General features: G+C 43.6%; 1 protein-coding gene across 6 annotated transcripts in view; it reads right to left on the bottom strand.

The window, feature by feature from the left end:
• Window positions 1–4,778: 4,778 nt before the first annotated feature.
• Window positions 4,779–13,130, bottom strand: part of LOC140714162 (zinc finger CCCH domain-containing protein 10-like) — a 134,448-nt gene continuing 126,096 nt past the window's right edge. For 3 of the 6 annotated variants that reach the window (XM_073025017.1, XM_073025012.1, XM_073025013.1), the window contains 2 exons: window positions 5,060–12,143; window positions 4,779–4,969 (listed from right to left, as the gene is read on the bottom strand). In XM_073025017.1, coding sequence (XP_072881118.1) covers window positions 11,172–12,104 — 933 coding nt within the window. In that variant the 5' untranslated portion in view covers window positions 12,105–12,143 and the 3' untranslated portion in view covers window positions 4,779–4,969; window positions 5,060–11,171. Of the gene's footprint in view, window positions 4,970–5,059; window positions 13,125–13,130 lie in introns of those variants that run through there. The other 3 variants (XM_073025014.1, XM_073025016.1, XM_073025018.1) reach the window with 3 other exon arrangements.

Genomic DNA, 13,130 nt, shown 5'->3' with positions numbered 1-13,130 from the left:
GCCTTCTTTGTAATTGCATCAATATGCTGGGCCCAGGATAGATCTTCAGAGATGTTGACACCCAGGAACTTGAAACCGCTCACCCTTCCCACTGCTGATCCCTCAATGAGGACCAGAGTGTGTTCCTTCAACTTTCCCTTCCTGAAGCTCACAATCAATTCCTTGGACTTACTGGTGTTGAGTGCAAGCTTGTTGTTGCAACACCACTCAGCTGATCTACCTTGCTCCTGTATGCTTCATCACCATCCGAAATTATCCCAAGAATTGTTGTGCCATCAGCAAATTTAGTTGTTTGAGCTGCCCCTAGCCACACAATTGTGGGTGTAGGGAGAATAGAGCAGTGTCTAAACATGCATCCTTGAGGTGTGCCAGTGTTGATTGTCAGTGAGGAGGAGGAATTATTTCTAATCCACACAGGCAGTGGTCTTCCAGTGAGGAAATCAAGGATTTGGTTGCAGAAGGAGGCACAGAGGCCCAGGTTTTGGAGTTTGTTGATTAAAAAGGAGGGTATGATTGTGTTGAACAGTGAGCTGTAGTCAATAAACAGCAACCTGGCATAGGTATTACTATTGTTCAGAAGATCCAAGGCAGTGAGATTGCATTGGCTGCAGACCAATTGTATTGAGGGCAATTTCCAGCAGGTCCAGGTCCAGGCAGGATTATGATTCTAACCCTGACCAAACTCTCAAAACACTTCTTCACAGCAGATGTGAGTGCTACAGGGCAGTCGTCATTGAGGAACCTCACCCTGCTTTACTTGGGTACTGGTATGATTGTCACCCTTTTGAAGCAGGTGGAAATCTCTGACCTCAGCAGTGAGAGATTTAAGATGTCATTGTACACTCCTGCCAGTTGGTTGGTACAGGTTTTCAGAGCCGTATCCGATACACCATGAAGACCCAATGCAATGCATGGGTTCACCCTCTTGAAAGTTGTTCTGACATCTGCCTTTGAGACAGAGATCACAGGGTCACCAGATGCTGCAGTGATTCACACAGGTGTTGTTTTATTCTCTCTTTCAAAACGTGCATAAATGGTATTGAGCTCATCTGGGAGTGAAGCATCGCAGCCATTCACAAAGTTAGGTTTTGCTTTGTATGAAGTAGTGACCTACAAACCCTGCCAGAGCTGATGTTTTGATTACATCTCCAACCTCAATCAGAATCGTTTTTTCACCTTTAAAATAGCTTTCAGCAGGTGATGCCTGGACTTCCTGTATAGATCTAGATCGCTGGTCTTAAATGCCAGATCTAGTTTCAAAAGACTATAAATCTCCTTGTTTATTATTCTTTTGGTTTTGGTATGTCTGGTATGTTCTCGAAAGCACACACTCATCCACACAGACCTAGATGAAGATGGTGACAACTGTGACGTATTTATTCAGTCTCAAAGATTAATCCCTGAATATTGAGTCCACTGACTCAAAGCAGTCTCAGCAAGTCAAGCAGCAACTATGGAAGGGAATAATTAGTCAACGTTTTGGACTGAGACCCTTCATTGCACTGGAAAGGAAGGGGCATAAGTCAGAATTTTCCTCATTCTGGCTACCCACTCTACTTCTATCTTCCTCACCTGCCTATCACCTTCCCCAGGTTCTCCTCTTTTCCTTTCTTCAATGGTCTGCTATACTCAATTAGATTGCTTCTTCAGCCCTTTACCTGGTCCACCTATCACCTCCTGGCTTCTTACTTCATCTCTTCCCCCTCACCTGGTCTCACCTATCACTTACCAGTTTGTACTCTTCCTCATCCGTTCATCTTCTTAATCTGGCTTCTGCTACCAACGAAATGTCTGCACAAATTATCGACTGTTTGTTCTCATCCATAGATTTTTTAAGGACATAAAAATAAAGCAGTGCATTTTGGATGTGCTGAAAAGTGGAACCAGATATTTAAGTTCAGCTGTAGTCTGAAAATGGCCATGCAGCGGTGTTGTGGAGACTTGGAGTGGAGACTTGGAGGGGAAACGGATCAAAACTACCTTCCTGGGCTCAGCAAAAATTGAAGTTTAGCGCCACCTAGTGAACACATTTGCATTTAAACCCTTACTCCAGAAAGGAAAGGATGAGAGGGTACAAGAATCGTGGTGTACAAAGGCTGTTGAAAATCTAGTCAAGAAGAAAAGTTTACGAAAGGTTCAAAAAACTAGGCAATGATAGTGATCTATAAGATTATAAGGCTAGCAGGAAGGAGCTGAAGAATGAAATTAGGAGAGCCAGAAGGGGCCATGAGAAGGCCTTGGTAAGCAGGAATAAACAAAACCTAAGGCATTCTACAAGTATGTGAAGAGCAAGAGGATAACACATGAGAGAATAGGACCAATCAAGTGTGACAGTGGAAAAGTGTGTATGGAACCAAGGAGATACTTTGCTTCAGAATTCACTATGGAAAAGGATCTTGGTGATTGTAGGGATGACTTACAGTGGATTGAAAAGCTTGAGCATATAGACATTAAGAAAGAGGATGTGCTGAAGCTTTTGCTAAGCATCAAGTTGGATAAGTCTTCAGGACCAGACAAGATGTACCCCAGGCTACTGTGGAGGGTGAGGGAGGAGATTGCTGGGTTCAGGAGAGGTTCTAGAAGATTGGAGGGTTGCAGATGTTGTTCCCTTATTCAAGAAAGGGAGTAGATAGCCCAGGGAATTGTAGACCTGTGAGTCTTACTTCAGTGGTTGTTAAGTTGATGGGAAAGATCCTAAGAGGCAGGATTTATGAACATTTGGAGAGGCATAATATGATTAGGAATAGTCAGCATGGCTTTGTCAAAGGCAGGTTATGCCTTATGAGCCTAATTGAATTTTTTGAGGATGTGACTAAACACATTGACGAAGGTAGAGCAGTAGATGTAGTGTATATGGATTTCAGCAAGGCATTTGGTAACGTACCCCATGCAAGGCTTATTGAGAAAGTATGGAGGTATGGGATCAAGGGGACCTTGCTTTGTGGATCCAGAATTGGCTTGCCCTCAGGCGGCAAAGAGTGTTGTAGACGGGTCATATTCTGCATGGAGGTCACTGACCAGTGGTGTGCCTCAGGGATCTGTTCTGGGACCCTTATTCTTCGTGATTTTTATAAATGACCTGGATGAGGAAGTGGAAGGATGGGTTAGTAAATTTGTTGATAACACAAAGGTTGGGGGTGTTGTGGATAGTGTGGAGAGCTGTCAGAGGTTACAGCGGGACATCAATAGGATATAAAACTGGGCTGAAAAGTGGCAGATGGAGTTCAACCCAGGTAAGTGTGAGGTGGTTCATTCTGGTAGGTCAAATATGATGGCAGAATATACTACTAATGTTAAGACTCTTGGCAGTATGGAGGATCAGAGGGATCTTGGGGTCCCAGCTCAAAGGACACTCAAATCCACTAGGAGGCATACGGTGCATTGGCCTTCACCAACGGTGAGATTGTTACAGAGTGGTAATGTTACAGCTATATAGGACCCTGATCAGACCCCACTGGAGTACTGTGCTGAGTTCTGGTCACAGGAAGGATGTGGAAACTATAGTAAGGGTGCGGAGTAGACTTAGAAGGACGTTGCCTGGGTTGGGGAGCATGCCTTATAAGTATAGGTTGAGTGAACTCAGCCTTTTGTCCTTGGAGCGATGGAGGATGAGAGGTGACCTGATAGAGGTGTACAAGATGATGAGAGGCATTGATTGTGGGGATAGTCACAGGCTTTTCCCCAGGGCTGAAATGGCTAGCATAAGAGGGCACAGTTTTAAGGTGCTTGGAAATAGGTACAGAGGAGATGTCAGGGTAAGATTTTTTACGCAGAGTGATGAGTGCATGGAATGGGCTGCTGGCCACGGTAGTGGAGGCAGATACGATAGGGTCTTTTAAGAGACTCCTGACTAGGTACATGGAGCTTAGAAAAATAGAAGGCTATGGGTAACCCTAGGTAATTTCTAAACTAAGTACATGTTCGGCACAGCTCTGGGGGCCAAAGGGTCTATATTGGCTTTCTATGTTCTAAGCTCTATTCCTATACAGTCTTATGTGTTCTTTTTCATTGTGGATCTCCCCATTAACTGCAAGACCTGAAAGTACACCTGGTTAATAAGAGGCTCTATTGATAAAGCCAGTCTTTGAAAAAACTCAGCAGCTCAGTTTACAAATTATTAAAAGTATTTCGTGAACTGACAGTGTTATTTCCCAGTGGAGTGTGAACTGAGCGAATGAGACAGAGGAACATACTTTTTAGATGAGATCCTGAAGTCTGCTAAGGAGAACATCAAGATATCCATTGCACTATTTTGAATGTCAGGTAGGGAGAGGTGGAAATGGGTTATCCACAGTCATCCGCATACCATTTGATGACCATGGGATCTTGCTGTACAGTCAAGTCAAATTTGTACAGTAACATACAGGTACAATGAAAAACTCCCTTGGAACAGCTTCCCAGACACACAGCTTCATCACATACACAATAGAAATTATAGAAGAGAAAGATTGTGCAAAGCAATGATATTATGCTCAAAATCACATACAAAAACAAGTCCATGGTAGTGCAAGAGATGGACTGTTTTCTTCCATTGTTAAAGTAGGTTGGTTTGAAAACCCGACGATCGTAGGAAAAACTGTTCTTGAACCCAGTAGCATGGGATTTCAGGCTTCTGTACTTCCTGCTTGAAAGTAACTGAGAGAAGGAGGGACGATCCAGACGGTGGGGATCCTTAGATGTTGCTTTGAGTCAGCACTTCTTGCATTTGCTGTAAATGGGGTATAATAGTAAGTTACTGTATTTCTACCACACTTCATAGAATATACAAGATCACAGGATAGCATCAAGGTGGTAACATTTATTGAGTTTATTTTTGTAACATTAATGGCACGGGCAAGCATTTGCAGAGAACACATTCACTGGAGAGGGGATAATTTGGTTGCACCAAGGAATTCAGCAAACAAGGCATCACCTTCATAGAGATCAGCCTTTCGAGTTTGGTAATGGCCCTGTTTAGATAGTGGGAGTCCTATGAAAGACAAGAGAATCAATATTAATGCAGTGTTATCTCCACAGCCAGGCTGTTGGAAAGACAGGAGAGAGTGGATATTTATCTTACCTGAAAAACTGCAAACTGCTTCATTCTTCTCCTTAAGGAACAATTCCAGTTCTCTGCTTTAAGGCATCAATATGTTCTAAAGAATTAAACTTGGAGTTAAAGGTTTGCATTACATGGAGTTGTGTACTGTCTGACCTACTCAGAGCACAACTGATTTAGTGCCTGTAATATTAACAAGTGACCAGATGTATGTAATCAGCACACAACCGCATTACAAACTTCCACCTAAACTTTTGTATTTTATACTTCATCAAGAAAATTTTGACAACCTGAAGTTAATACAAACACTGCGTCAATTAACTAAATAAATGGCGTTAATGCGTACTAGGAAAATTGGCACAGCATAATTGACAGCCGAGAATTTTGGTGGTAATAAAACTTATATAATATTGTTCTGTTAAGTTTTGATATTATATAAACGGTGGCATCAAGGCAGGCAAGTGACTGAATACTGTAATCTCTAAGGTGCACCTTGCAAAGGGTTTCCCAAAATTTAGGGCTTGCGCAACTAGAAGCAGATTGTGGGCTTGTATTTACTTATTGCACATTAATGCCGTCAACACCTCTAGTTTCAGGTTATACTCAAGCTTTGAGCAAGATTCTACATTGCAGTGGAATGCATGGGATGCTAGGGAAAATGGCAAAAGGCACAGATTTCATGGTCAACAACTGGAAGGCAATTCTCCCCCCTGAAGAGTACCTGATCCCTTAAGGTGTATGTTTGAGGGAGGGAGAGGTTTAGACTTAAATGTGAGGGCCAAGATTAAGTTTGCAGATATTGAAAAACTGGTACACATCCATGGTAGAAATGTCAGTTGCCAAATGTCTAGAGTAGAGTGAGTAGAAGCAGTTGGGGAAGACAACGAAGGTACAGAAACAGTTAATAATTGATAGGAAACTGGAAAACCTTGGAAGGCATAACCATCCATCTCTGAAGGAAGAACGAAAGGTGTCAAAGGTTGGGCTTGTTTTACTTTCACTCCGATACAGCACAGTAACAGGCCCTTCTGGCCTAATTTGGAATGTAGGAGGAAGCCCACACAGTCACAGAGAGAACGTATAAAACTCCTAAAAGATACCCATGAAATTGAACCCAGCTCATTGGTGCTGTAATAGCATTATGCTAACCACTACACTACCACTTGGATTTTCATTATTTGTCATTTCATGCCTAAATTTATAACATTGGACAGAGCCAACATGGATTTATGAGGGGGAAATTGTAACTGATAAATGTGCTGAGTTTAGTTTGTGACTAATTCACAGAACAGTTAAGTACAGAACATTCTTAGTGTGATGTATTTGTATTCTCAGAAGGAAGGCTATTTTATAACAATGAAGCACAGGATATTGGTGTAATATTTTGATGTGAATTGGGGACTTGTTAACAGATAGAAAACAGAATTCAGAAATAATCTCTTGAATGCCTGTCTATCTTGTTAGTCTGGGGGGTTGTGAACCTAAATGTTACATAATCTCCCTGCCTCAACATTACTCAGAGAGGACCATCTTCTCTACATCTACCTTGTACAGCAATGTATATTTTAATTAAATTACCTCATTATTCTAATTATAATATTACAAATTCTGAGGCCAGTTTCTCTTAAAGGCTAATATCTAGGAACAATGCAACTGACACAGGAGTTCTTTCAGCAGCTTACATCAACATCGAAAACTATGTTTATCATTCCATGAGGAAATAAATGTACAATTTCATGATATGGTCTATTAGGAAAAGATATAGAAAATAAAAATATTTAAAATCAAAATCTATTTAAAGGCTCGATTTTCTTAAATTAGAACGTGCAGTGTCAAGATAAAGGTTATGAGAGTTGTTTGGATTATGACATTTTTTAAAAATGTGCTTACATGTGGGAACTCCTTCACCCTTTTCCCATATCACTGGATCAAACAGCTCTGCTTATCACAACAGAGTAGATTTCCAAAACAAGCAGGTGCCCCACAGCAAGCCTCCTTCCAATGTAGTCCCCACAGTCGGACCATATTGATGATCCTAGCCTCAAGTCAGGCCTTACTATAGGCTGGAATTGACCACAAAATGCATTGGGTGAATAGCCATAAAGGTGGAACTTTTGACTGACCTGCTGTTTCACATCTGGTTGAAGCTGAATGAGCATGTGGCTTAATTATTAAAGGACAAATACCTTTAAAAGATGTAAGGGACAATTTCGTAAAACAAACTGATCACTGAACCTACGAACACAAGAAACCACCAGATTAAATGACACAACTTGGTCAATTTTGGCCCTGTCATAAAATCACATTGTAGCCACTAAATGTATTCCTAATACAGTTCTCCCTAGCTTATGAACAGCTAACCGATGTACAACCCATATATACAAATGAGCATTTGGGAAACTGGTGGGATGGATTTGTCGTGGCCACAAGCATTTTCTGCTGTGTGGGAACTCTGTTACGGCAACATTTCAGACTTGTAAACTGTTCACTGGAGCGAAATCCAGGGGCAAATCCGTATCGCTGGAGTTCAAGCTACGAGATTGCATGAACATATTGGCATCTAAAATTAGGGCAAGTAGCTCTTTTTTAAAAAATTCATTTACACAATGACTTTAGAACGTAGAAACGTCATCCAAACCGCTTTGTAGGACTGTTAATGTAGTAAGATACTAAAGCACAAATGTTGAAAGAAAAACTGCAAATGCTAGATTTGAAAGAAAAATATCAAATGCTGACAGTCAAGCAGTATCGAGTTAAAGGAAGATGTGATGACTGTAAGAATTACTGTCTCACTGATCCAGTGACCTGGGTTTAGCCCTGACAACTGGCTCTGTTTATGTGGCGTTTGCATGTTCTCCCTGTGACTCCATGGGTTGTTCTGCTCTGTTTCTGACATTCGAAAGATATATAGGTTGGTAGGTTAACTGGCCTCTCTAAATTGTTGCTAGGGTGTGGATAAATGGGAGAGTTTGGGGGTGGGATAGTGGACAATGTTGGGATTAGTGTAAACAGATGCTTGATGGTTAATGTGTCATCAGAGGCCTTTGGTTGGAGACGGAAAACTCCAAGAGGTTAGGATTAAGGTGAGAATCCAAGAGCCTTGGCAGTTGTACAGAGGACAGTCAAAGATGACACATTAATTTGATCAATCTCTTTGGATATGTAGATTAACACTTAAATGTCTTCAGGCAAGAAACTAATCTATCCAGCAAATGTTTAGGGGCAAGACATGGAACAGTTCCCCCACTCAGTTCCAAGCACATCAAATCACCAACTGCCTGAGAAGGTTATTCAAACAAATCTGTGCATCAATAGCCAATACATATGACCTTCAGTAATGTCAAGAAAGAATTGTGGGCATGCAATGTGCCAACACTTGCAGGCTGCCCCCAGCGCAATCCTCGTTGATTTGACGCAAATGATATATATTTCACTGCATGTTTCGATGTACATTTGACAAATAAAGCTAATCTTTAATCTTTGATACAACTTACAATTGGATATTCAAATTAAGGTGCTGTTGAGGAAAAACAGGCAAATCCAAAAAGAGTCAGGTTTAATATTCGTACGACTATACATTCAATGGGTGGGGGGGGGGGGGGAAATACATCTCTACCAAAGAAGTAAGGCGCTCCTTCCCTCTACTAGCCTGCAGGTCACCTTTTGACAAGGTGCAGCATCCATTTAGCCTCTCAATCAGGGTCACATGAAAACATGGGAGCAGGTGTTGGATGGTCGTATGAACAGCCGGTACAGATCACGAGTCCTAGTTATGCGATCACTGACGCCAGGCAAACAATCCTTGAAGAGTATTGATGACGACTTGGGTCACCCGTCTTGTAAAGTCACTGCCCAGAAGACGACAATGGTAAATCACTTCTGTAGTAAAATTTGCCAAGAACAATCATGGTCAGGGAAAGACCGTGATCGCCCACATCATACAACATGGCACATAATGAATGAACAATCTATTCAAGGTTTAATATTCATAGCACTATACATTCAAGTTTATTTGCATCACTTTAAAAGGTTGCAGCAATTGTGAGATTTAAAAAAATACCATTTAAGAAATATTCCAGAGGACCACAAGGTTAATTGGGTCCTGACAATTCAGTGATACCTGCACAGAATGCCTGCCATTTCTTCCCACAAAACCCACCCCATCAATAAGTCTTATTGCAACTAGAGTCCATGGGCTGGAAACAAATTGCCCATTGATTAGAATTAGCAACAAATCAATTCTTGTACCACTGCAGACTCCCCTTGAATCTTGCAAACTTGTAAAAGAAACAATGGTGGCGTAAAACTTAGCAGGTCAGGCAGTCTCTGTGGAAGGAGAAATGAGCGCTACTGTTTCAGGCCCTGTCCTCTTCATTAGAACTGATAAACTGTTCCCCACCTAAAACCCAGTCATACAGTTTCATCGCCTGTCAGAGACTTTCAGTCTATGACTGATATTTTTTTGTTTCAAACAGTGTGGAGACAGGCCCTTTGGCCCATTGGGTCTGCACTGGACATCAAACTCCCATTTAGATTGATCTGATATTACTCCTATTTCATCCACCCCCCCCCCCCCCCAATGTTATCAACTACCCTGATTTACCACTCACCTACCCAATCGGGGTAATTTCAGTGGCCATTTAACTACCAATCTGCACATTTTGAGAGATGTGGGGGGGGGGAACCCACGCAGTCACCGGGAGGACAAACAGACTGGAGGTAGGACCGAACCCAGCTCTCTGGAGCTGTGAGCCAGTGGCTGTACCAGCCATGACATCGAGCTGCTGTTAACTGTTTCTCTTTCCACACGTGCGACCTGACATGGTGAGTTTTCCTAAAACATTTTCTATCTTTATTTCAGATTTCCAGCACCTGCAATTATTTTAATTTATCTTGTAGCTAATACAAATCACTTAGTGTACAAGGTGCAGTTTCTGCACTCAGTGTCTAACACTCCAGAAAAGCCTTTTAGTGCAGCTGCTTCACTGCACGATTCTTGTGAATATTACAATCAAAAGAATAGGAAGTATACTGCTTGTCCACAAAGGCCACTGCAGACTAGTGGACCACAGGAGTAGGAACTCATTTGAGTCACTCAATCCAAGGTGCTGTAAACAAAGGCAGTGCCTGACGCCATCATTGACATAACAGATAAATCCATAATCAATATCCGGCTAAAGTTACTGTGCTAATAGTGAAGCTTTCCTACCTTGCTGTTAGTATACAGTCTTGGCAGTGGATAAGATATACACACTTCAGTCAAAATAGTGTCACATTAAATGCTAGCATTGGGGTTGGCTCCTTACTGGAATCCATTGCAACTGCATTGATTTCCAGTCCATACATACGACAGGTAAAATTCTCAACAGGTTATTTAGCAGATGTCAAATCACAAATCAAACAGAATTAGAAAAACTGCATTACTGTGTAAAGTTAACTCTAACAATTTTCTTCATTGTAAAATGTAAACCATATGACGAAAAGGCACAATGTCTCCATGCACCAGCTGGTGGGAAACTTCTAATGTTTCTGTGTTTTTTATGAAGTCTCATAACTCCTACAATTTAGGATTCAGGTCGAGATTGTGATGCTCAAAGGGAGTGGAAATATGTGCAGAGTCAGGGGGAAATAACATACGAATCCACTTGTACCCTGTAATGAATGATGAAACTTTACATAGAAATCGTACTCCAATTCTTCCAAATCGCTGAATGAACAATTTGCATCTCAAAATGTGCTAAAACATCTTAAACGTAACTGGGTGACAAGGGATCTTTTGCCATGGATTACAATTGATCTGAATTGTCCAACGTTTGTGATGCAGCTGTGTACAGTCGCTTCTAAATAAATCTCAGAGTTCCTCACCTCCAGTTTCCAACGGTATTGGAGCAGACACTATATATTGTAAAACCAAGACCGCTGCTGTTTCTTTCTCCACACAGAAATTGCCGTCAATTGCCTGATTTAGCAGACAAGCGCCTTTGTTCCCCATAAAAAGCTGGGGAACAGTCTTGGGTTATCATTATAAAGATCGGGATGTCCAGCATCACACAGGGATTTGAGAGTAAAAGCAATGGGAACACGTCAGAGATGTGTAATTAAGCCTAGCCCCAAGTGAAGAGGGGTACTGTCCTCAGTGGGGTATCGGCGTAATCCTCATGCTCTGTGAGGCGATGGCATAGCTGACCATCGGGGTGGTGGCATGGCTCACAGTGATGCCCGGGATGGCCTGTGTGATGGAGACGGGCGTGGCCATGCTCTGAGCTATAGTCTGGGCCAGGGCCAGCTCGGAAGCCAGGTGGGGCCCAGGGGGTGGTGGGGCAGCGCTGGCCGGGGGCCTGGCGCTGGCGGCGGGCACCAGCTCCTGTCGGGACTGCAGCGTCTGGCTGCTCAGCGAGTTGTGGGCCTGCACGATGCTGTGGTTGTAGGCAGTGACAGCGGCCACAGTGGGTGGAGCCAGCTGCTGCTCGTTGGCCAGCGTCACCACCTTGGGCTGGTTGCGGTAGAGCGCGTTCTGTTCCAGCAGGACCTCGTTGGTGGCCATCAAGTTGGACGCCTGCTTCTTCAGCTCCTCCACCCTCTTGCGCAGCATTAGGTTCTCCTCCTCCAGGTAGCGGTAGTCCACCGGGAAGGGGCGCGGCACGCCGTAGTCATACAGGTCGAATCGCATGCTCTCCAGCCGCCGCCTCTTCAGCAGGTGCCCGCTGTACTCATCGCAGAGGTCGGTGCACGGGTCGAAGCGGTGTGCGGCAGCAGTGGACGGGCGCGCTGGATCGTAGGAGCCGCCGCAACCTCCAGTGAGCTCTGACTCCACGTGGCGGAACTTGCACTTGGCTCCTCGCTGGCAGTCTCCATTCAGGTAGTCACGGCAGACGGGCACCTCGCCCTTGGCCAGGGGCAGCTCGTCAGCCGAGGCACCTGTCTCGGGGGCCTCGATCACCTCCGGGTGCTGGAACTTGCAGCGCTTGCCCCGTTTGCAGACGTTGCGTAGGAAGTCCCGGCACACGTCACCTGAGCTGCTGCCTCCCTTGTCTCCGCCGCTGGTGAAGTTATCCTTGTCCGGCATCGTGAGCAGATTACCGCTGCTCTCCCCAGACTGGACGCACTGAAAGGCAACACAGAACAGTACAGTACTGGACAGGCCATTCCCTACACAAAACTGTGCCCTTCTGAGGCCATTTTATTCACCTGGGACATGCACCTTTCTCATTACTAGCAACAGGTAGGAGGAACAAGAGTCCGAAGACCCAGATTCAACATACACACAAATGGAACAGCTTCTTCCCATCTGCCATCACATTTCTGAACAGTCCATGCACACAACCTCGCTATTTCTTTTTGCATAATTCAGTTTTGTTTTAACTTTTTTCTACACCTTTCTGCCACAAAAGCACTAATTTTACTGTGTGTCAGTAATAATACATCTAATTCTGACAGAACATTGCAGACACAAAATGCTGGCCAATTCTCCTTCTACAGATGCTGACTTTTCTGCCTTAATCCCTCTCTACAATCAGTGTTTCAGTACTAATTGAATGGGGGCCACCTGAAAGAACAGCGGGGAATGCAAACGTCCTTCTGCCCCTCACCTACCAACTTAAAAGGGGACAAAGTTCACTGCATCACATTGCGCCAGAGACGTACCATTCGCATTCACAACCAACTGTTGTTACTTTGCAATCCAGCAATTTTACAGTTGTGGAGGGAAAGTTCTATGGAGCCCACCTCCAACATTCCCTGAACCCCCGACTTCTCCATACCACTCCAGGCTTTTCTCTAAACACCCACTCATCACCTCATCCCCTTCTCAAACTCCCTAGCTTACCACTCCCATCTCCCTCATCCTGTTTTCCCTGCCTCACCTTGTCACACATAACTCCATTGCCCTCTAATTATCCAGCCTAATCTTCCCCTCCCACCACCCTTCTCTGCCCACATTCTAACCCCCAGTACCAGTAACTCAACATATTCATTCACCACCATTGACACACCTCTATCCCCATTAACCCTTACTCTCTCACCTCACCATAAGCACACCTTCCCATACAACTGTACCTTACCCCTCAACACCCCTAACCTTTCCCCATTTAGC

Source organism: Hemitrygon akajei, chromosome 21 (assembly GCF_048418815.1).
Source record: "Hemitrygon akajei chromosome 21, sHemAka1.3, whole genome shotgun sequence".
NCBI lineage: Eukaryota > Metazoa > Chordata > Chondrichthyes > Myliobatiformes > Dasyatidae > Hemitrygon > Hemitrygon akajei.
This window is presented reverse-complemented; position numbering and strand designations above follow the sequence as displayed.